The sequence below is a fragment of the Daphnia pulex genome, chromosome 11 (assembly GCF_021134715.1).
Source record: "Daphnia pulex isolate KAP4 chromosome 11, ASM2113471v1".
Taxonomy (NCBI): Eukaryota; Metazoa; Arthropoda; class Branchiopoda; order Diplostraca; family Daphniidae; genus Daphnia; species Daphnia pulex.
In genome coordinates this window covers 4,508,022-4,525,476 of record NC_060027.1, presented here as the reverse complement: position 1 = coordinate 4,525,476, position 17,455 = coordinate 4,508,022, and the positions used below count along the sequence as shown (strand labels likewise).

The 17,455-nt window shown below is 38.8% G+C and overlaps 5 protein-coding genes and 1 long non-coding RNA gene across 8 annotated transcripts in view; 3 read left to right on the top strand and 3 right to left on the bottom strand.

Annotated features, from left to right (window-relative positions):
- The window catches only part of LOC124206976 (titin-like), a 64,519-nt gene extending 63,683 nt beyond the window's left edge, over positions 1–836 (bottom strand). The window contains exon 1 of the mRNA XM_046604204.1: positions 571–836. Coding sequence (XP_046460160.1) covers positions 571–678 — 108 coding nt within the window. The 5' untranslated portion in view covers positions 679–836. The remainder of the gene's footprint in view (positions 1–570) is intronic.
- A 4,965-nt stretch (positions 837–5,801) lies between these two features.
- On the top strand, positions 5,802–6,607 carry LOC124208332 (adhesive plaque matrix protein-like). Its single transcript, XM_046606120.1, has 3 exons — positions 5,802–5,897; positions 5,998–6,111; positions 6,187–6,607. Exons 1-3 carry the CDS (start codon positions 5,892–5,894, stop codon positions 6,538–6,540), a joined length of 474 nt encoding a protein of 157 aa, XP_046462076.1. The 5' UTR covers positions 5,802–5,891; the 3' UTR covers positions 6,541–6,607.
- Positions 6,608–6,870: 263 nt separating this feature from the next.
- LOC124208331 (F-box only protein 21-like) lies at positions 6,871–9,409 on the bottom strand. Its single transcript, XM_046606119.1, has 7 exons — positions 8,793–9,409; positions 8,332–8,704; positions 8,131–8,267; positions 7,698–8,061; positions 7,548–7,637; positions 7,310–7,484; positions 6,871–7,241 (listed from the first exon to the last, which is right to left on the bottom strand). The coding sequence occupies exons 1-7, from the start codon at positions 9,092–9,094 to the stop codon at positions 7,087–7,089; spliced, it is 1,596 nt and encodes a 531-aa protein (XP_046462075.1). The 5' UTR covers positions 9,095–9,409; the 3' UTR covers positions 6,871–7,086.
- Positions 9,410–9,711: 302 nt separating this feature from the next.
- On the bottom strand, positions 9,712–13,855 carry LOC124208330 (protein bicaudal D-like). Its single transcript, XM_046606118.1, has 10 exons — positions 13,391–13,855; positions 13,033–13,227; positions 12,800–12,970; positions 12,504–12,741; positions 12,071–12,441; positions 11,795–12,001; positions 11,529–11,742; positions 11,162–11,461; positions 10,925–11,094; positions 9,712–10,852 (listed from the first exon to the last, which is right to left on the bottom strand). Exons 1-10 carry the CDS (start codon positions 13,589–13,591, stop codon positions 10,484–10,486), a joined length of 2,436 nt encoding a protein of 811 aa, XP_046462074.1. The 5' UTR covers positions 13,592–13,855; the 3' UTR covers positions 9,712–10,483.
- Positions 13,856–13,919: 64 nt separating this feature from the next.
- LOC124208333 lies at positions 13,920–14,636 on the top strand. 3 transcript variants are annotated; one of them, XR_006880422.1, is made up of 3 exons: positions 13,920–14,031; positions 14,176–14,322; positions 14,386–14,636. It is a non-coding gene; the product is annotated as an uncharacterized LOC124208333 (long non-coding RNA). The 3 variants fall into 3 exon arrangements; XR_006880423.1 differs by having other exon boundaries at positions 13,981–14,104; XR_006880424.1 differs by lacking the exon at positions 13,920–14,031 and adding an exon at positions 14,058–14,075.
- A 243-nt stretch (positions 14,637–14,879) lies between these two features.
- Positions 14,880–17,441, top strand: LOC124206966 (guanine nucleotide-binding protein-like 3 homolog). Its single transcript, XM_046604196.1, has 9 exons — positions 14,880–15,027; positions 15,134–15,700; positions 15,771–16,019; positions 16,084–16,171; positions 16,235–16,415; positions 16,493–16,635; positions 16,705–16,990; positions 17,055–17,232; positions 17,336–17,441. Exons 1-9 carry the CDS (start codon positions 15,012–15,014, stop codon positions 17,398–17,400), a joined length of 1,773 nt encoding a protein of 590 aa, XP_046460152.1. The 5' UTR covers positions 14,880–15,011; the 3' UTR covers positions 17,401–17,441.
- Positions 17,442–17,455: the final 14 nt, after the last annotated feature.

Genomic DNA, 17,455 nt, shown 5'->3' with positions numbered 1-17,455 from the left:
CAGAATGGGTTGTTGAGGCATTTTCGCACGTTTCGGTTCACGACTTTTCTTCTGACTTCTGAGGGTCGGAATGCCAATCATGAATTTCACGATGAGGCGACGGCATCTAACGAGAGGTTGGAGAAGCCAGCCCAAAACAGAGTTTGTTATTTTGAAGAACAGAAAAATTCAATGGCTAATTTTTCATTTATATCCACCCACCCACACACCCGGGGAAAGTAATCTAAATATTGACATGTTACTTGTGTTAATTAGTTTATAAATCAGTATGTCGAAAACATTCTACCCCATAATTTTCAAACACTGAAACAAAAGCGAAATAATAGTGAATAATTTTCATCAGTAATCCACGCTGCCTCATTCTCTTAAATTAAGGAGTTTATAATGTGAGTGCAAGCTTAAGTAAAATATACACCGTAATGAATTAATAGGACCCCAAGTTCAATCCTAGAAATTTCATTCGGATATTTTGGTTTTGCTGTACAAAGAAAGTTGTTGTCACAGGGTAAAAAACAAATTTTAATGGTCTGAAAAACTGAAATGGCAGTCTTAAGTGTTGTGTATACTCACATGTAGACCAGTTCCAATGAGTTGCTTTAGCCGAACAATTTCATCTTCTTTGTCTTTAAGCAATGAGCGTAAATGCGCTATTTCTCCCTGTTCTTCACTGTTGGCCATTTCAGGAGAAAGAAAATTGATGTCAATAGAAAGAAATGGTAGTGTCTAATAGCTTTTGTTCCTTTCCAAAGAAAAAACTATTCAAAGACTATTCAAATGAGATGGAACCGACTGAAGACAGAAAACAAAACGTGTTGTGACAGTAAAAGCTATTGGACGTATTTGCGGTGGTTCTAGTACTAAAATATCTCCACGAAATTTCTCCCGTTTTTTTCTTTTTTTTTTTTTCTGAAATATTTTCCGGTAGGGTTTTGATTATTGAATATCAATCTTGATTTAAACAAAGTTTATGAAACAAATTTCTTCTTGCAATTTGTGTGTGGTTATAAATTATATTGCTCCACTATAATTTATGGTTTTCTCGGTTTAAAATAAAAATAAAATAAAATCAAATAAAAATTTGCGTGTTTCAGTGCTGTCAACGGCTTCTTTTTTAAAACTCAGATCTTTATTGCTACATAAGAGATGACGTTTGGAAGATGGAAAATAGAAAAACTGGTGGCTGTTATAGTGTTGGAAATGGCAGAAGTCAAGTAAGTATTTAGACACCCTAGAGGATAAGTTGAATAATTGATTTTAGTAGGCGCTCATTACTCATGCTGACGAATGATCGGCTGTTAATTAGTTTTCTATATCCTTTTCCTCCTGTTTTGCCCTGACTCGATCGTTTCCCTCGAGCTTCCAACTCAACGAGCTAGCTGTAAGCTTTTATAATTTCCCCCTCATCACCTCACGCTTTAGACGATGTCTAAGAGGATTAGTCCTTCCTCTCACTCTCAGCCTGCGTGATTGCTCACTTTTCCCGTCCGCACCTTTTGCTCTCGAATCTGAAATGGAAAAGAGATCTTCAACTGGTGTTGAGGGATATAACAGCAGGATTGGGGCGAAATAATAAAAATCGATATCAATTGCTTTTCTATTTTTATACAAGCCATTATGACTCGTTGTTTTGTTAATATGCTCTCGCTTAAAGAGTTCCGATTTCATGTAAAGTACATCACGAAATGTGGTCCACGATTAACGTAAAAATAATGACATCAATTCGCAAAATAGTCGATAACGAACGAGTCGACGAGAAAGACGATGGACCTTAACGACTAATAGCAAAACTGAGCTGAGTCTCGGGCAAGATGAAAAGAGAAGTGCAGTCTGATATAGATTTGTGAAAAGAGAGCACTACTCTGTGACTCTCTAGCACGGGAGAAAGGATCAAAGAAGAGGAAGAAGACATTCTTTTTTGTTTTCTCTTTCTTTCTTTTTGTCTTTCTATTTCCTAAAAATAAAAAGTTCCTTTCCAACAACATCGCTCGTCCTATCCGATCATCATTCGCTGATGTCCTTCTTTTCCCATGTCCCGTACGACGCTCGTTATGTATCCACTTGTCGGGGTTGATGGCGGTCACCATCAAAAGATATCACATTGAGTCGTTGACGTCCGGAAAACACACAACACGCGGGATCCCCATCCACGCCAGGAGCTGATTCATCCCCCCGTCGTCATCTTCCGTCCTTTGGTCAATGTAGAAAAGCCTCGACGACGACTACGACGACTATACACGCGCGTACATTTCATATATAGTCAGCCAAAGTTCGGATAACTCGTTCGGTCCAAGTATCCCGTCAAAACAGACGACTGCACATCGATCACAGGGTTTATCATAGCGTTAGCGAGAGACTAGGATATGTATATTAAGGAGACGGGGGAAACCATACGATCTGCGTGTGTTTTGAAGCTTGAATAACGATGCCGGAGCCGCTGATGTTTCGCCGCATTTCAATTACGCACCGTCATTCCCTATACCTTTAAACTTCGCTCTCTCCCATCCGAGCTCTATCTATATCTTTGCCCTCAAGGTGATTTAACCTAGCGCAACAACCTGGTAGTATTACGTGTAGATGCGGCAAATACCCACTGATCATTGATACTCTTATAATTTTGTAGCTAGACTGGTGCTTGATAGCCGACAAAGTTCATTAGTGAGTTATATAGTGTAGTCCATAAATCTATAGCTAGTGGAGAAAATAACACTGATCAGTGGAATATCATTTGAATTTTTTAGTGAAAGGATATATAGTGAAAGCGCATACGGCTATTGCACCATATAGATGCTTTTTGAATCGGTCCTTTTTATACAGTATATAAGACTTATAAAGAAAACTATACGGCTGACACAACCGATTGCGCTATCAGTTTTACTTAACTGTTGTTGGGTGTGCCTATATATAATATGGCATCTGATTCATCCGGTTATTGTAAATATTGTTGCCGGCCTTCCTACGCATCGGCGATGATGATATTATCTGAAACGACTTTTCACCGACTCTGCTGATCTAATGGTAGCGTGTATTTTTCCAAAAATCCACCGTTATAAGCTGGGCATAGAAGAACAAGAAAGAGAAGAAAAAAAGTAAGGGTAAAAACGCTAATGACCGGGTGGCGTGAGTCGGACGTGATCCGTGCCATGGCCCTTCGTCTGTGTAGAGCTCATTTGCCTGCATCACCTCATTTAGACATCTACTCTATATACACAGAAACTATGCTATCTACCCCGCAAGGTATTATATACTACGTAGTACGTACTGTCCGTTTTCTATGGCATGTCTCTCACGTTTAGAAATTGAGGGCGATTTCCTATCCATTTATATCTGATGGTAAAGCTCTGGTAGGGAAAGCTAATTCCAACAGCCCGTTCGCCCGCCCTATAGAAAGCCACCCCTTTCATTTCGAGATGGCATCGTTGATATATCTAAGCTACATGTAGTGTATGCTGTATATATACCGCCGGCGCATTTAGAAACATGAAAGGGACAGCATTCATGTGTCTTTATGTATACAGTTCCGACTTCCGAGTTCCATCGGTGATCTATTTCCCCTTTTCTTCTCCACCTCCCTATCTAGTATTCGGTTCTCTTCCTTACTTGCTGGAAATGTTGACCGTCTCACCCCTCCGCTTTGAATACATCTTTCCGTTTAAAGCGTCGTTCGATAACAGCAATCTGCTTCTTATAAAACATGCGTGATTTTAAATTTCCACGAACACTAATATTCTTGGAAAAGGATTATTTTATATAGAGAATAATTCATCATTTACATTAAGATGCTCCGAGCTTGGCAGGATATGCGTATCACCTGAAATTCTCAACTTTGAAATATAAATTTTATTTTCAGAATACAACAAGTCGTAAACGGGAGAAACGAGTGGGGCAGTGCGTGCACCGCACCAGTATATCTTGTGACATTTATTCTTCACCTTGCTATATACCATGTTGCCTGTCTTGGCGGATCGCACTTCAGACCTTGTAAGTTGTGTCTCCTCCATGTGACTTTTCTCACCTTTTCACTTCGTTAAGGACTTTATAATGATGGTGAACTTTGTAGTCCAACGAAAGGCCAATTACATGCACTTTAAATATAATACTCTTGTTAAAAAATTTTATTATAAAATACTTATATTAAAGCATAGCGGATGAACAATCCAGTTACGTTGATGTCGATTGAACTCAACTCTACAAACTCTTCCCCCCTCATTTACAGAACCTGATATAAATATAGGGTTTAATATTAATGTTTTCCCTCGCTCACACGTGCATGTATATAGTTATGCAGATTGTCCTGTAATATTGCGGTTCTTCTCTGGCTTTATTACGGCTTTAACTACCGCGCAACCGGCTTTTAGTACATAAAAATAGGACGGTGGATGCGTTAACACTGGAGCCCAGTCAGAGTGACAGTGACAGGCTCTTCATCAACGTCTCGTCTAAATGCTGCCGCGTGCGATGCTGGTTGTCAGCCGTTCCCCATACATGAATATGAGTCATACACCATTACACTATCGTCACGCAGATGAGGGGTGGAATGACGAGCGGAAGGATCGAGTCAACTCATAGATATTGTCCAGTCTATACGCGCAGGTCGCAGGGTTTCAGTAGTTACTTAGGTTAGACCGTATACTTTTATCCACTATATTAAAGAATATCATTGAATGCTGTTGCAATTGCATATATGCTTTTTTCGATGTTTTTTAAAAAGACGGTTCGCGTGGCAATGGCGGGGGTGGGCGAGGGTTTCATAATTCGTGAAAATTATTTCTATATGTCAACGACTGATTTCGACGGCTTGTATATAACTATATATGCAAGCCAGCAGTTGAGTATTTCAGAACCATGCAGCGCAGGAAAAGTATCCAGTAAAACACGGTATTTCAGTTCCCAGAAGTGTCTCTAGAAAAAATCATGAATTTATTTGCAGTGCAATATTTACGCTCTTAATATTCTTGTAAAGCGATCAATTAGGATTATTTTAAGTAAAATTAAAAAGTGAATTATAAGTTATAAGTAACCCCTTAACGTTTAATTCTAAAAGTGTTCTTATGGTTTTTCCCACATTCTAGTACCAGTTTTGCAAATTCCAATTCCGTCACGCGCCATCTCGTAGTCGACCGTGACATTAGATTACACACACATACCCCGTACGAAAATTTAAATAGAAAAACCCAAAACCTGAATTACAGAGTATTTTAAATTAATTACATTATCTCTCTATAAATAATTGTTATTATTACAGGCCAACAACAAGTTGCAAACGTTTCAAACGATGGTTAGTACCTCTTTTCTCATAAAAAAAACTAATAGCCTCGATAATTAAAGAAAATGTTAAAAACGACAGTTGTTTTTCAAGGCATCGCCTTGATGTGTCAGTTCATCTGGGAAAGAATAGATTAAAAATGTTACTTAGGCCTCATCGTCTCTGCACTCTGCAAAATGGGTCGACGAAAATAAGCACAACTACACGTATTATCGATCCTCGTATCGCAACAAAATTTTTCTGATTCGCTACTTCACTCATCTTGATCGGGATCAAGGTTAGGGAAGGAAACAAGTCGTGATTGAACGAAAGTATAGGAAGAAACGTTTTTCAGAATGAAAACGGATAGCCTATTTGCAGTAATCCAGTGAAGATTGAAAATGAGGTCAGAATTCACCACAAGGGCGAAAGAGCCAAAACGGAGACCCCACCCAGTTTTACGAGAGCGAAATTTCTATCCCCATCTGTGCAAGCACAATCTTATTCGTGCGAAAATGTTCGTCGTGCATCACCTGAAAATAGAATGGCGAGTTTCAGAGGAAGGTCCCAGTCCCCACACCAGGTATAAAAACAGAAGCCAAAAGTCTCAAAGTTATCAGTTGTACAACAACCAGAAACTCGAATCAACATGCAGGTATATAAGCTGGTCCACTTCCATCGACTATATTACAATCGCGTCTCAAGTTTTTTTTATAAATTATTATCTTAATTAAATCTGAATAATGTATTGAAAGGTATTGATCGTCCTCGCCGCTGCCTTGATTGCCACCGTGGCCTCAAATGCTTACTACCCCAAACCGGCCTACCCAGCCCCGGCTTACCCATCTTACAGCAAGTCTTACGATTATGTAAGGATTTTATTTTTTATTTCATTAACTACAATTTAAATTTTGACCTTTTTTAAATGAAATTGATTTCGGCAGGCCGCAATGCCCTACAACTTCGCCTGGGCCGTAAAGGACGACTACACCTACAACGACTATGCCCACCAGGAGACGGCCGATGACAAGGGCTACGTGTCCGGCTCTTACCGCACCCTCCTGCCCGACGGCCGGACCCAGACGGTCACCTACAAGGCCGACGACTACAGCGGATACGTCGCCGACGTCAAATACGACGGAGAGGCCAAATACCCCACCGAGTACAAGCCATCGGCATACAAGCCCGCTACTGCCTACCCCAGCAGCCCAGCTTATCCCTCTTCTTACCCCGCTTACCCCGCATACAAACCCGCCTATAAGCCCGCCTACCCTGCTCCGGCTTACCCCAAATATTAAGCGGATGCATTTCTTGTATAATTTAAAATTTGTAAATCGAACGAAATAGAAATGTTTTATTCCACCAGTCGAAGTTGTCTTTAGTTTCTTAAGATACTGATTCCCTTCTTTTCTTTCCAAACAACTCATAACTCATTGAGTGCTGCCGGCCAGTTGGTAACATGGGAAATTAGCAAACATGGAGGGAGTTCCCCATTTTTGTTTCTTTTTTGACGATTCAACGCCCAACTTGACCACGAAATCGGCGAAAAAGAAATGCGAATCCACATAAATGTTGTCTCGGTTTTCGGATTATTGCAAAACTAAGAAGTTAAAAACGCAAGGACAACGGAAAAATGAATCCAGCTCAAATTTCACTTTCAGCTTTTTTATCTTTAATCAAACTTCATTGTCTGGATTGAACATTAATTTACACAAGCAAAATTTACACATGAATATTACACCTTAGAAAAATATAAAAAGCAGGAAGAAAATACAAGTAGAATCTTCAATGACAAATTTTGTAAGTAGGCTACACGACGATACCATTACATCAAATTGAGAAAGTTACCCAACCAAGGAAGAAGCGTATGCATCATCGTCTGGGAAAAGGGCCTTCAATTCCGCATTGGGGATGTAACGGCGGCCATTGAAACGCTCAAAATGCAATCCAATCAAGGGGTGGTTGACGACCATGCCTTGTGGATGCAGCTCCAAATCATCTAAAAACAAATCAAAAGAAATTTTAGCATCACCTTTTTTACATACGACAACATATTGATATACGTACATTCAGGAAGCATATCAGAGTCCCCTCCTTCCAACAAAACGTGGTGAAAACAACCTTCCAATCGCGAGTCGATGACACCCACTACTTTTCCACCAGTGAACATACTTGTGTAGATTACCACAAGACCAACGGCAAACATTGTTGAAGGAGACCGACGGTGGACATCTTGATTTTTCTGAAAAGAACAATATGTGTTAAAAGAAAAGCCTTACAAGGAATAAATGACAATGCTTCATACGACAAAATTTCCGGCCTTAATTTGACCACGAAGGCAATCATCCAAAAAGGAACTCCTATGAGGGTTTGACCGCACAAAAGCTTCGATTGACTGCATGAAAAAAAAATTAGTTACTTTTGAATGAATTAATGGTCCGTTTTTCATTAATACCTGAAGAAAGTGAATGGCTTCTTCAACGTTAATGCCGCAGAGAGGGTGACAAGTTCGGACGGTTTTGGCATACTTCAATGCCGTGCCAGCAGATGGAAAAATTGCGCAGGCCAACCGACGGAAATGAATCAAGTTTCGTGAGCGCAGGACGTAGAGGAATCGCATGGCATAATCACTTCCAAGTTTTCGATCAATCTTTCTGTCGTGTTCTCTGTCTTGTTTTTGGCTGCATTCAATCAATTTGTTGCATATCCACCGAAACACTTGCTGGACAGGAACGACCACGTACACATTTGCTGGGTTGCCCGGAGAGTTGAGATCACCACCAGCTAAAGTTAGGCAAATGAACTCATCTTCGTTCTCACTGAAATAGTACCAATTCACAAAATGGATTAAAATAATCTGACATTCAAGTGGTATTCTCAAATATTACCTCCATCTCAGATGAAGAAGGCGACCATCATCGGTATTTGAGAAGACAAATTCAATGGCGGCAATCCCAAGTCTTTTCGCGACCTCTTTATAGATAATTGCGAGCATCAGCAAATTACCCGTCCTCCTTTCAAGTACCTGAGAAAAATACATCAAATAAATATAGAACTGTATTTATTAAACTAAAAATTGTATTATTTACCTTGTCAATGTAAAAGTTGTGCAAAGAACTGTCACTTTCCAAAATTTGCTTTTGGAACCCCATTTTAACAAACATTACTTGACGAATGCAGGCCAGAATCTTCTTTTCCTTGTGGTTGACATCAGATTTGTCAACGATGAGTTCAGCATTCACTTGGTTGATGATGTGTTCCAGATTTTTCTCAACTTTTGACTTCAAATTAGTGAGATCTTCTTCTTCCATCATCTGGCCATATTGCGAGATGAGAATGGCTCCCTCCAAGAGTGGCTGAAAATCTGATGACATCCACTCCGACAACTTTTTTTCTAGACTTCTAGCTCTTACATGCTGCAGCATCTTTCTTGCATAGAATTTGATCGTCAAGTTTTCATTCCTAGTTTAAAAAATAAGAACACAACAGCATATTAATTTAAGAAATTAAGAACTTGAAAGTGTTTCAGATACTTGTGCTTCTCACTTACAACTCCTTGTGAAAAATTGTTTCTCGTAGAATGTCTTCAACCATCTCAGGGATTGGGCCAATGACTAGCTTGTCCATAATTTCCAAGGGAACTTCACCAACGGGATAGCAAATTGAAGACATTCGTTGAAGAGTATCACTAACCTTCAGTTTCAGTTTCCAGAAGTTGTTGCTCTTTCTAATAACTTCTAAGAATCTACGACAAGTCAATGTTACACTGTACAAATCACTTAAACTGATGATGGAATCGAAAATGAGGCACAAAACTTCGTTTGGCAATGAGAGGAAGCCAGGACGATCCATTTTTAATTTACTAGCAAGAATGTGCTAACAGGAAAGACTTAGAAAAAACGAATAGCCTCTTTTTTCAAACGTATACAAACAAACAATGTCACGCTGCAATCGGCTGCAATGCAAGCAACGTTGCCAGGTCAAATTTGATTTCCACGGATGACGTAATTGTTACCACGATATTCCCCCCAGGCAGAGCTATAGAGTATAGACTGCCCCAGGCAGGTTCATCGTGATCTGATCTATTGTTTCAGCTGGAAAACGATATTTTTTAAATATAGCTACATAATAAATATCTGCGAAATTCATTATTTCAAAATTCAGACCAGTTTGTTTCTCTCCTCCTCTAATAATCAAACGATCAAACTTAGTATCTCACACTGCAGAGTGCAGACTAAATTTTTACCGTGCGTGTGAAGTTCAACCGTTTTTTTTAGTATATCTCTATCTGTGACGTAAGAAAAAAAAAACATAGAAAAAGATAACCGACGATAAAAAAGTATGCAAAATTTGTCAAATAAGATCTAGTAATGTAACCCTTATTTATAGGTATTCCATTCGCTGTTGTAGCAAATCAATCATTCTTCACCTTTTCAAATGAATTACCATATAATAAATTCAACAAAAGATCAGTTTGGAACGATTTTATTGAATCATTTCACAATTTTGCACATGGCGGCACATGCAAAAATCCTCAATGAACCCCATGTAAAAACTTGTAAATAATTTATATTTTTAAAATGTTACCAAGGACAAAGGATCCTCCCATTATTTTTAATGGATCAAATGTTAGATATTTAGTTGTCAGCAGCAAAACGTTTCTGTGAAGGACAAGTACGTTTACCATGGTCATACACGGGGCACGCGAAGACCTTGAAACGCAACTAATAATTTGTTTCAAAATAAAGGGTAGTTAAAACTAAGAAAAAACCACAATTACACAATGGATTCATTTAAGAACGGCAGTAATAGGACGTTTTCCCAAATTCATTAAGATAGGGTTTCAGAAATTAGCGCAGCTACCGGTTTCATCCAAAAACTCGAGAACGTAATTACCCAACAAAAACATCTGATCGTACCAGTCAAGCATGTGATTGTAACCTGCCGAGCTGTAAAACGGACGTTTGATCAACAAAATTATAACATGCACTGAGCAATCTTCCGTTTACGTTCAGCCCTTTCTGCTCTTCTCGTAAACGAATGTTTCGCATGACAAAAAAAATTATGATAATACAAAAAACTGCACCGATATTGCTTATGATCAGATCCAAAAGCTGACATGTTGGAAACCCGTCCTCCATTAATCAGCTGTCGTTAAGACATTAGATTCACTTACCAAAAAATACTTCATAACCTCGGTTTAGGTTACTGAATCGATTAAACAATAATAAAAATTCGGTTCTAATAATCGCGGTTGCTATTGGAGTCCCGGAATGCCGAGGGGACACGATTAGGAGGGTATCGATGACCAGATCCAGCTCCCTGTCCCTGGCTTTGTGCAGGATTTCGTGCTCCGCCAGCTGGAATAGTGGAACGTGTGCTTTGAGGCTGTCGTCGTAGATTTGAACGCTCACGATCCATTTCAAGATCTTCCAGGCGCTCTGTCAGCGAAAGTTTCTGCTGGATAGCCATTCGTAGCAACGAATTCAACGTCCGCTTCTCGTCTTCAGCAGCACTCAACTGCCGACCAAGCTCGTCATTCTCAGAGACGTATTCTTCGCAGCGGGCAGCAAACAAAGCTCGCTGACTAGAAAATGTAGCTGCCTCTTCCTATTAAAACGGAGAGAAAATACGAGTAAAATATCAAGTGATCACTTGGGAAAATGCAATTTCAAGTTTTACCTTCAGAGTTCTTAGTTCAAGACGAAGTTTGTTCATCGTTTCAGAGACTATCGACTTTTCTGTCTCGTATTTTGACTTAAGATTTGCCAGTGCAACTTCGGCTGTTTGTTTGTTAGCCTTGACGACAGTGCGTAGAGTGGCAATTTGCTCTCTTTTGGTTGAGAGCAAAGCTGAAGCAAAAACAAAGTTTCCCGTTACACTTGATAATCCTAATAATACTTTTTGACAATAATATACCTTTGAGCTTAACAATTTGTTCTTGGAGTTCAGCGACATCTGACTCGAAGTTGTCTCGATCCTTGTCTGATACCAAGTCGTTGGGTGTGTCTTTGGTGTGGCTTTGTTTGACCAGCATTTCAGCAGCTCGGCGCAACAGACGAACTTGCTCTTGAAGCATGTGCAAGAGTCGAGTAGGATTTTGAAGAGAAGTGACTGTAACACTGGATTCTGGTGAGATGTTCTCCTTATTGTATTCGGAACCGATAGAGGTTGGTCCAGCGACATCCGAAGCTAAGCTACTAGGTCCACTGCCAGCATCTATTGTAGTTGTTGAATCTTAAGTCAATATTCAAAAGCAAATTCATTTTAACTAAGTTCTACTTACCAGTTGAGCTCCGGATAATTCCTGCATGGGACCCTGATCCTGCCTGAATGCCTACGGCAGCACACAGATGTAGCGTAAGGGCAGTGATGTCATCTACAAGAGGAGATAGTTCAGACTGAAGTGCTACCAATGTAGCTCGACTATCACCAGCCGACTCGGAGGAGGCCGCAATTTCAGAGTGAAGAACTGACACTTTTTGCTCTGTATCTAACAACTACACGAAAAGGTGAGTAAATGTCTAATTAAAAAGGTATTACAAAAATTACCCTCTTCTTCAACGCGATGAAATCTTGTTCCATATCAGTTGGTAGTTGACCGGTAGATGCTCCTCGGAGAGCCCATAATTCTTGTTGAGCTTGCTGAAGTTCCCTAACAGCCAGCGCGGTACGATGCTTGAATTTATCAACCAATTGCTGAAGATACGTAGACTTGCCAGGAGCAGAAGACGGCTCTGATGGTGTCCGATCAATTTCCTACGAAAAACAAAAAATAATCATTTGAAACCTTAAAAAAAAATCAGAAAAAATAGAAAATAGCTTTACCGAAGCATTAGTAGGAGTTTCCACAGTTTCGTGAAGGTGAAGTAGGCTAGCCAAATACGCATCCAGTTTGGCCAGTTGAACATGTCTGGATGCTGCTTCGTGTCGGGCAACATCGGAGGAATCTTGGGCATCTCGTAGACGTTGAAACAACATCCCTTTTTCCGCTTCGACTTGTTCTAGCTGTCTTTCTAGTTTCTTGACTTCGTTCAAGTGAATTTCACTAAACAAATCTCCACCACCCTTGTTGTTCCCATCGCCCCCTTCTGTCCCGTCATTGGTTACACCACCAGTTTTCAGGAATGAGGCTTCAAGTTTTTGCAACAGTGGACCGTCGTCTTCACCTTCACTTGCCCCATGTTCTTCAGATAGTCCTTTAATACAAAAAAGGAAATGACAGAAACATAAATTAAATAAAAATTGGTTTCACAATTACCTTTAATGCTGAATGCTAAATTGCTCAAATTGAACATGGATTCACTAGTCATTCTTGCATCAAGATCTTTCTTGATAGCATATTTGGCTTCTCTTTCAGCTTGTAGGGCATCTAATGCTTCTTCCATCTGTTTTTCAGCTAATTTTCGCAAATGCGCCAACTCTGCATTTTGTTGATTGAGCAGCTCGAGTTCTTCTTGCAATCGACGTAGTTCATGTTTGTCTCCCTCTAGTTCAACCTAGCCAAAAATATTTGGTTAAATGGAATACTGGAAGGAAAATCATTTTCAACATTACCTGAGAAGACCTCAACACAGACACTTGCTTTTGAAGACTGATGTTTTCTTCCTCCAACTCTGAGTAATCACTAAGAAGGCGGGTCTCTCTGTATTTGAGTTCTTTCAATTCAGCTTTTAAAGTTTTTCGTTCAAAAATGTAGACTTCCCTCTCTTTCCCAGTATCATTTAACTAATTCAAAAGTGAATAAAATATAATTACACAAGTGAGACTTGCATATTATTTTACTTTACTTGTTGAGTGAGTTGGTCTCTTTCAGCTGTCACCCTTTCCAGTTCAAGGCGCAAATGCTTTGTGTCAGCTTCAAGATCAAGGATTTGAGAGTTGAGAGATGTTTCTCTTGCAGCTGATTCATATAAAAGAGATTCTTCGGTTTCTATGCCACTCTTGGTTGTAACCTTGTGACTATTCTGGAAGCGAGCAAGTGCCTGTATACATAATGTTACATCAAATTATTAAGACATATCAAGAAAAAATATCTGATGTATAAAACATAAGAACTCAATGTAGAGTAACTAAACAGATATACAGGGTGATAGCACAAGGTATGTGATGGTGCAATCCATTTAAATAAAAAGCATAGAAGGTTACCTCACGGGTTAATGCCAACTCATGTCGAGCGTTCTCAAAGAGACTTTCAAGTTCTTCACATCTGTGTTGAAGATTTTCTTTCTCTTCCAGTAAAACAATCCCATATTGAGCGGACTGGATTTTTTCACTGTTCGTCTGGTCCAGCTCTCTCGTCAACCGTTCGATTTCCAAGTTTAAAATTTCTACGTTACCCACTTCCATTTTATGGTATCAATTAAAACGAGTGCTTAACCAGTGCTTAATAAGGAGGGAAATTGTAACAGTTAAAAACGATGGGTGCAGCGAAAATAAACGAGAGGTTTCACGAGGATTGGTGAAGGACGGTAGCCATGAGTGAAACTGTCAAGACCAGACCCTGCAAAAAATGAACTGAACAGCTGACCACATATGCCCTCAAAAGAAAGGCATGGTAACCAGGAAAAACTTTAACAAAAATAATAATCTATTAAAAATATGAATCTCTCGTTATTTTAACTTGAAAAAAAATTTGTTTTAAAAATAGACTTATTTTATGATTTTTAGTGTCAGTCGTGAAACGTTTTGAGAAATCACAACAAAGTAGCGAGGAGGTGTGGCAACCAAGAGTAAATAGTTCGTCTGTTCTGATTGCGAATATTTTGATACTTTTTCAAATTTACAAGGTATTGGTGTATTGTTCTTCTCATTGGAGCTTTTAGCTAATTAAGTATTTGTTTCATTAATAAAAAAACTCTGGTGATTAGTTTTATAATCCACTATAGCCTAGTTGTATCAGTCAATATTTATTGTGTTTTGGTAAATTGCAGATGATCGTCCTGAGAACCTGATTGCCGGTCGTTTTGTAATCTTAAAAAACAAATACGAGCTCTGAATACGAGTAGGAATGTCATCAGATGAAGAAGCGCGAGTCTGGTTAAGAGAACACTTTCTGCGAACACTAACCAAACTCAATGGTAATCAAAGCTTTATATAACATAACCCAATTGTATTTTAACTGTTATTTATTCTATTTATAGGAGTGGAAGCTGTTTTCACTATGCATGAAAATATTACAGTTACTGGTCAATATGAATGCTCCAGTGCTGATTTAAAATATTTTCATGTCTCTGGCCTAAAAACTCCTTTGGGGAACTGTAAACAATCTCTTTTGAGATCTAGTGATGTAATCAGCATTGATTTCAAAACACCTTCCAGTCTATTCCCTTTACCAGTTTCAACTACTGTTTCCAAAGATTGTTTACAGAGTCAATAAATTTGTTTGGTTCAACAGTTGTTTTGTCATTCTTTAGAAATTGGAAGTGCTTTTGCTTTCTTCTCTAGTCTTTCAGGTTCTTGGCTTGCTTCTTATTTTAAAATTCAAGCCTATTAAGAACTGACAATTGACAAATAAGAAAAAATTTCTGCTTAACGTGCGAATTGTATTACATAATCAATAACAAATAACCCTTAAAATTTAGTCAGAATTTTTTAAAATTTTAAATAATGAAGGAAGAAAAATTATGGTCAGAAAAGGCTTCAGCATCGGTAGTTCACAACGGTATGTCAAAAATTGATTTTCGTCTGCTCATTAGTCCACTAGCTTTTCTGTTAGTGTTACTTGGCCACGTGCGCTGTTGAACATTCGTCACCAAGCAGTTTTAAAATGAAGAAACAATTACGTATGTTATTTATCATTCACTTTATGTATTCGCACTTATTCGAGAGTTTTTTTCTTTTGTATAATCCTAAGAATATCAAATATATTTTCCTTTTTAAATTCTCTAGGCGCTAAAAGTCACCGATTGCCTCTCAGGAGGAAGTATACTATCCTTAAAAAGATCAAGGAACACAAGAGAAAGGTTAATCGTGATTTGAGAAGAAATCCAGAAAAGAAACGCAAGCCTCGTACAGATCGTGGGGTGCCAAATTCATGTCCTTTTAAGGAGGAAATTCTTTTGGATATGGAGAAACTAAAACAAATTAAAGAAAGAGAGCAAGAAGCAAAACGAGCTGAAGTCCTTGCAAGACGGAAAGAATTTAGGGAGGCCAAACTTAATGGGAACAGATCCATAGGAAATATTGACACTATGGCCAAGGACGCTGAAAAGCGAGATGCATTGTTTCAGAAGAAAAATTTTGAATGCATTGAAGTTCAAAAGCAAGCAGAAACTTTGCATGATAATTCTGCAAAGGCCTTCTACAAAGAGTTCCGTAAAGTTATTGAGGCAGCAGATGTTATTCTTGAAGTCTTGGATGCTAGAGATCCCATTGGAACAAGATGTAAAACAGTTGAACAAGCTGTATTGGATGCAGGAGCAAACAAAAGACTTGTTCTCCTTCTAAATAAAGCTGGTAAATCAAAATTCTCATTGTGTGTTGCTTGCATTCCTATTATTAATTTCTGTTTCACATGTGTTTTCAGATTTGGTTCCAAAAGAAAATTTGACACAGTGGTTGAAATACCTCAGGAATGAGCTTCCTGCAATTGCCTTCAAAGCCAGCACTCAAATGCAATCAACGAAACTTGGACGTGTTCGCAGTAAATTTCTCAAAAGCAGTCAACCTGAAATCCAAACTTCCAATTGTTTGGGAGCTGACACTTTAATGACTCTTTTGGGAAACTACGCTCGTAATAAAGGAATCAAAACCGCCATACGAGTTGGTGTAGTTGGTAAATTTCTCATTAATTTTGAAGTTGTAAATGTAAAGCTTATTTGTTTCGTTTAATCGATAAGGTTTGCCGAATGTTGGCAAAAGCAGCATCATCAACAGCTTAAAACGTAGCAAATCTTGCAATGTCGGTGCCGTACCTGGAGTCACCAAGTAAGATATTTCTGAAATTTTTAATCTTCTCGAAACAAAATCTTTACCCTTTCAATAACGCAGGATGATGCAGGAAGTGGCCCTTGATTCGAAAATCATGCTGTTAGATAGCCCTGGCATTGTCATGGCCACAGGAGATGCATCAGATACAACAATCGCTCTCCGAAACGCTCTTCGTATTGATAATCTGGAGGATGCGATTGCTCCGGTCGAAGTGATTTTGAAACGTACCGGAAAAGAATATGTACATAACTTATTTTTCAAATTTATTTATTTGTAGTTAATACCCAAAATTTTATGCTGTAACAATTAATTTAACAGATGATGCTTCAGTATGGTCTGAGCAATTTTGAAACGACGCAAGAGTTTCTTTGCATTCTCGCCAAGCGCACTGGTCAACTAAGAAAGGGAGCCGTTCCAGATGTATTAGGTGCTGCGAAGAAAATTCTTCATGAATGGAATACGTAAGAAATTTAATTGTTCTTCAAATTATTAGCTCGTTAATACGAATCGAGTTGTTCAATTATTTATAGAGGAAAGATCAAGTATTTCACATGCCCTCCGGAAACGTTCTCCCCGACTACCCATCTCGCTGCTTCTATTGTTGCTGACATGGCTAAAGAGTTCTCTTTGGATGACGCCGATTTCAATCAAAAGGAGACGAATGACATTGAACAATTACCATCTGTTAGACCATCGACTACTGTAGCTGTTGAAACCATGGGTATCTTTGAGGGAAAATCAGATTCCCAGGAAGTAGAATCAACCATGGAATGCGATGACGATGACAAAGAATCAGAATCCGGAAAAGATGTTGCGGTATGTATTAAATTTATTCCATAGCAATAACAATTCGTAGCAATATTATTAAAATTTATTTTAGCCGACAAAGGTTAAGATAAGCAGTCTGAAATCAGCCACTGGAAACAAGGATCGCGTTAAGAAAAGTGTAGTGTTTCAGAAGAAAAGCAATCCAGAGCTTCTTTTGCCCGGAAACCAACGTTCAAATAAGGCTAAAAGATTGCAGATGAAGAAGGCGAAAAAGGATCATGCACGGCGAGGTAAATCTAATCAATTCGATGACGTTTACTAGCGCTGATCGACAACGATTCTTGAAAGTTTTTTTGCGTCTCGTTTTCTTAAATACCTTTTATCTTGTTACAGAAAAAGTCGGTGAGAAACTGTCTTCAGATATGGAAGCGGCGTTTAGTGGTCTTGGAGCCATGTAATCGTTTCGCATTTTGTATCAATAAAACTGACATTATGACGAGCTCAATTTCATTT

Excerpts from the sequence above, each read along its gene's own strand:
- LOC124208330 (XM_046606118.1), bottom strand. The coding sequence starts at position 13,591 with ATGGAAGTGGGTAACGTAGAAATTTTAAACTTGGAAATCGAACGGTTG. Across the intron at positions 12,742-12,799 it reads CTGTGTTGAGGTCTTCTCAG|GTTGAACTAGAGGGAGACAA; the intron begins GTAATGTTGAAA and ends ATTTTTGGCTAG. Across the intron at positions 12,002-12,070 it reads AAACTCCTACTAATGCTTCG|GAAATTGATCGGACACCATC; the intron begins GTAAAGCTATTT and ends TGTTTTTCGTAG.
- LOC124208332 (XM_046606120.1), top strand. Across the intron at positions 6,112-6,186 it reads ACAGCAAGTCTTACGATTAT|GCCGCAATGCCCTACAACTT; the intron begins GTAAGGATTTTA and ends TGATTTCGGCAG.
- LOC124208331 (XM_046606119.1), bottom strand. The coding sequence starts at position 9,094 with ATGGATCGTCCTGGCTTCCTCTCATTGCCAAACGAAGTTTTGTGCCTC. Across the intron at positions 8,705-8,792 it reads ACAATTTTTCACAAGGAGTT|GAATGAAAACTTGACGATCA; the intron begins GTAAGTGAGAAG and ends TTTTTAAACTAG. Across the intron at positions 7,485-7,547 it reads TTAAGGCCGGAAATTTTGTC|AAAAATCAAGATGTCCACCG; the intron begins GTATGAAGCATT and ends TGTTCTTTTCAG.
- LOC124206966 (XM_046604196.1), top strand. Across the intron at positions 15,701-15,770 it reads TCTCCTTCTAAATAAAGCTG|ATTTGGTTCCAAAAGAAAAT; the intron begins GTAAATCAAAAT and ends ATGTGTTTTCAG. Across the intron at positions 16,636-16,704 it reads ATTCTTCATGAATGGAATAC|AGGAAAGATCAAGTATTTCA; the intron begins GTAAGAAATTTA and ends AATTATTTATAG.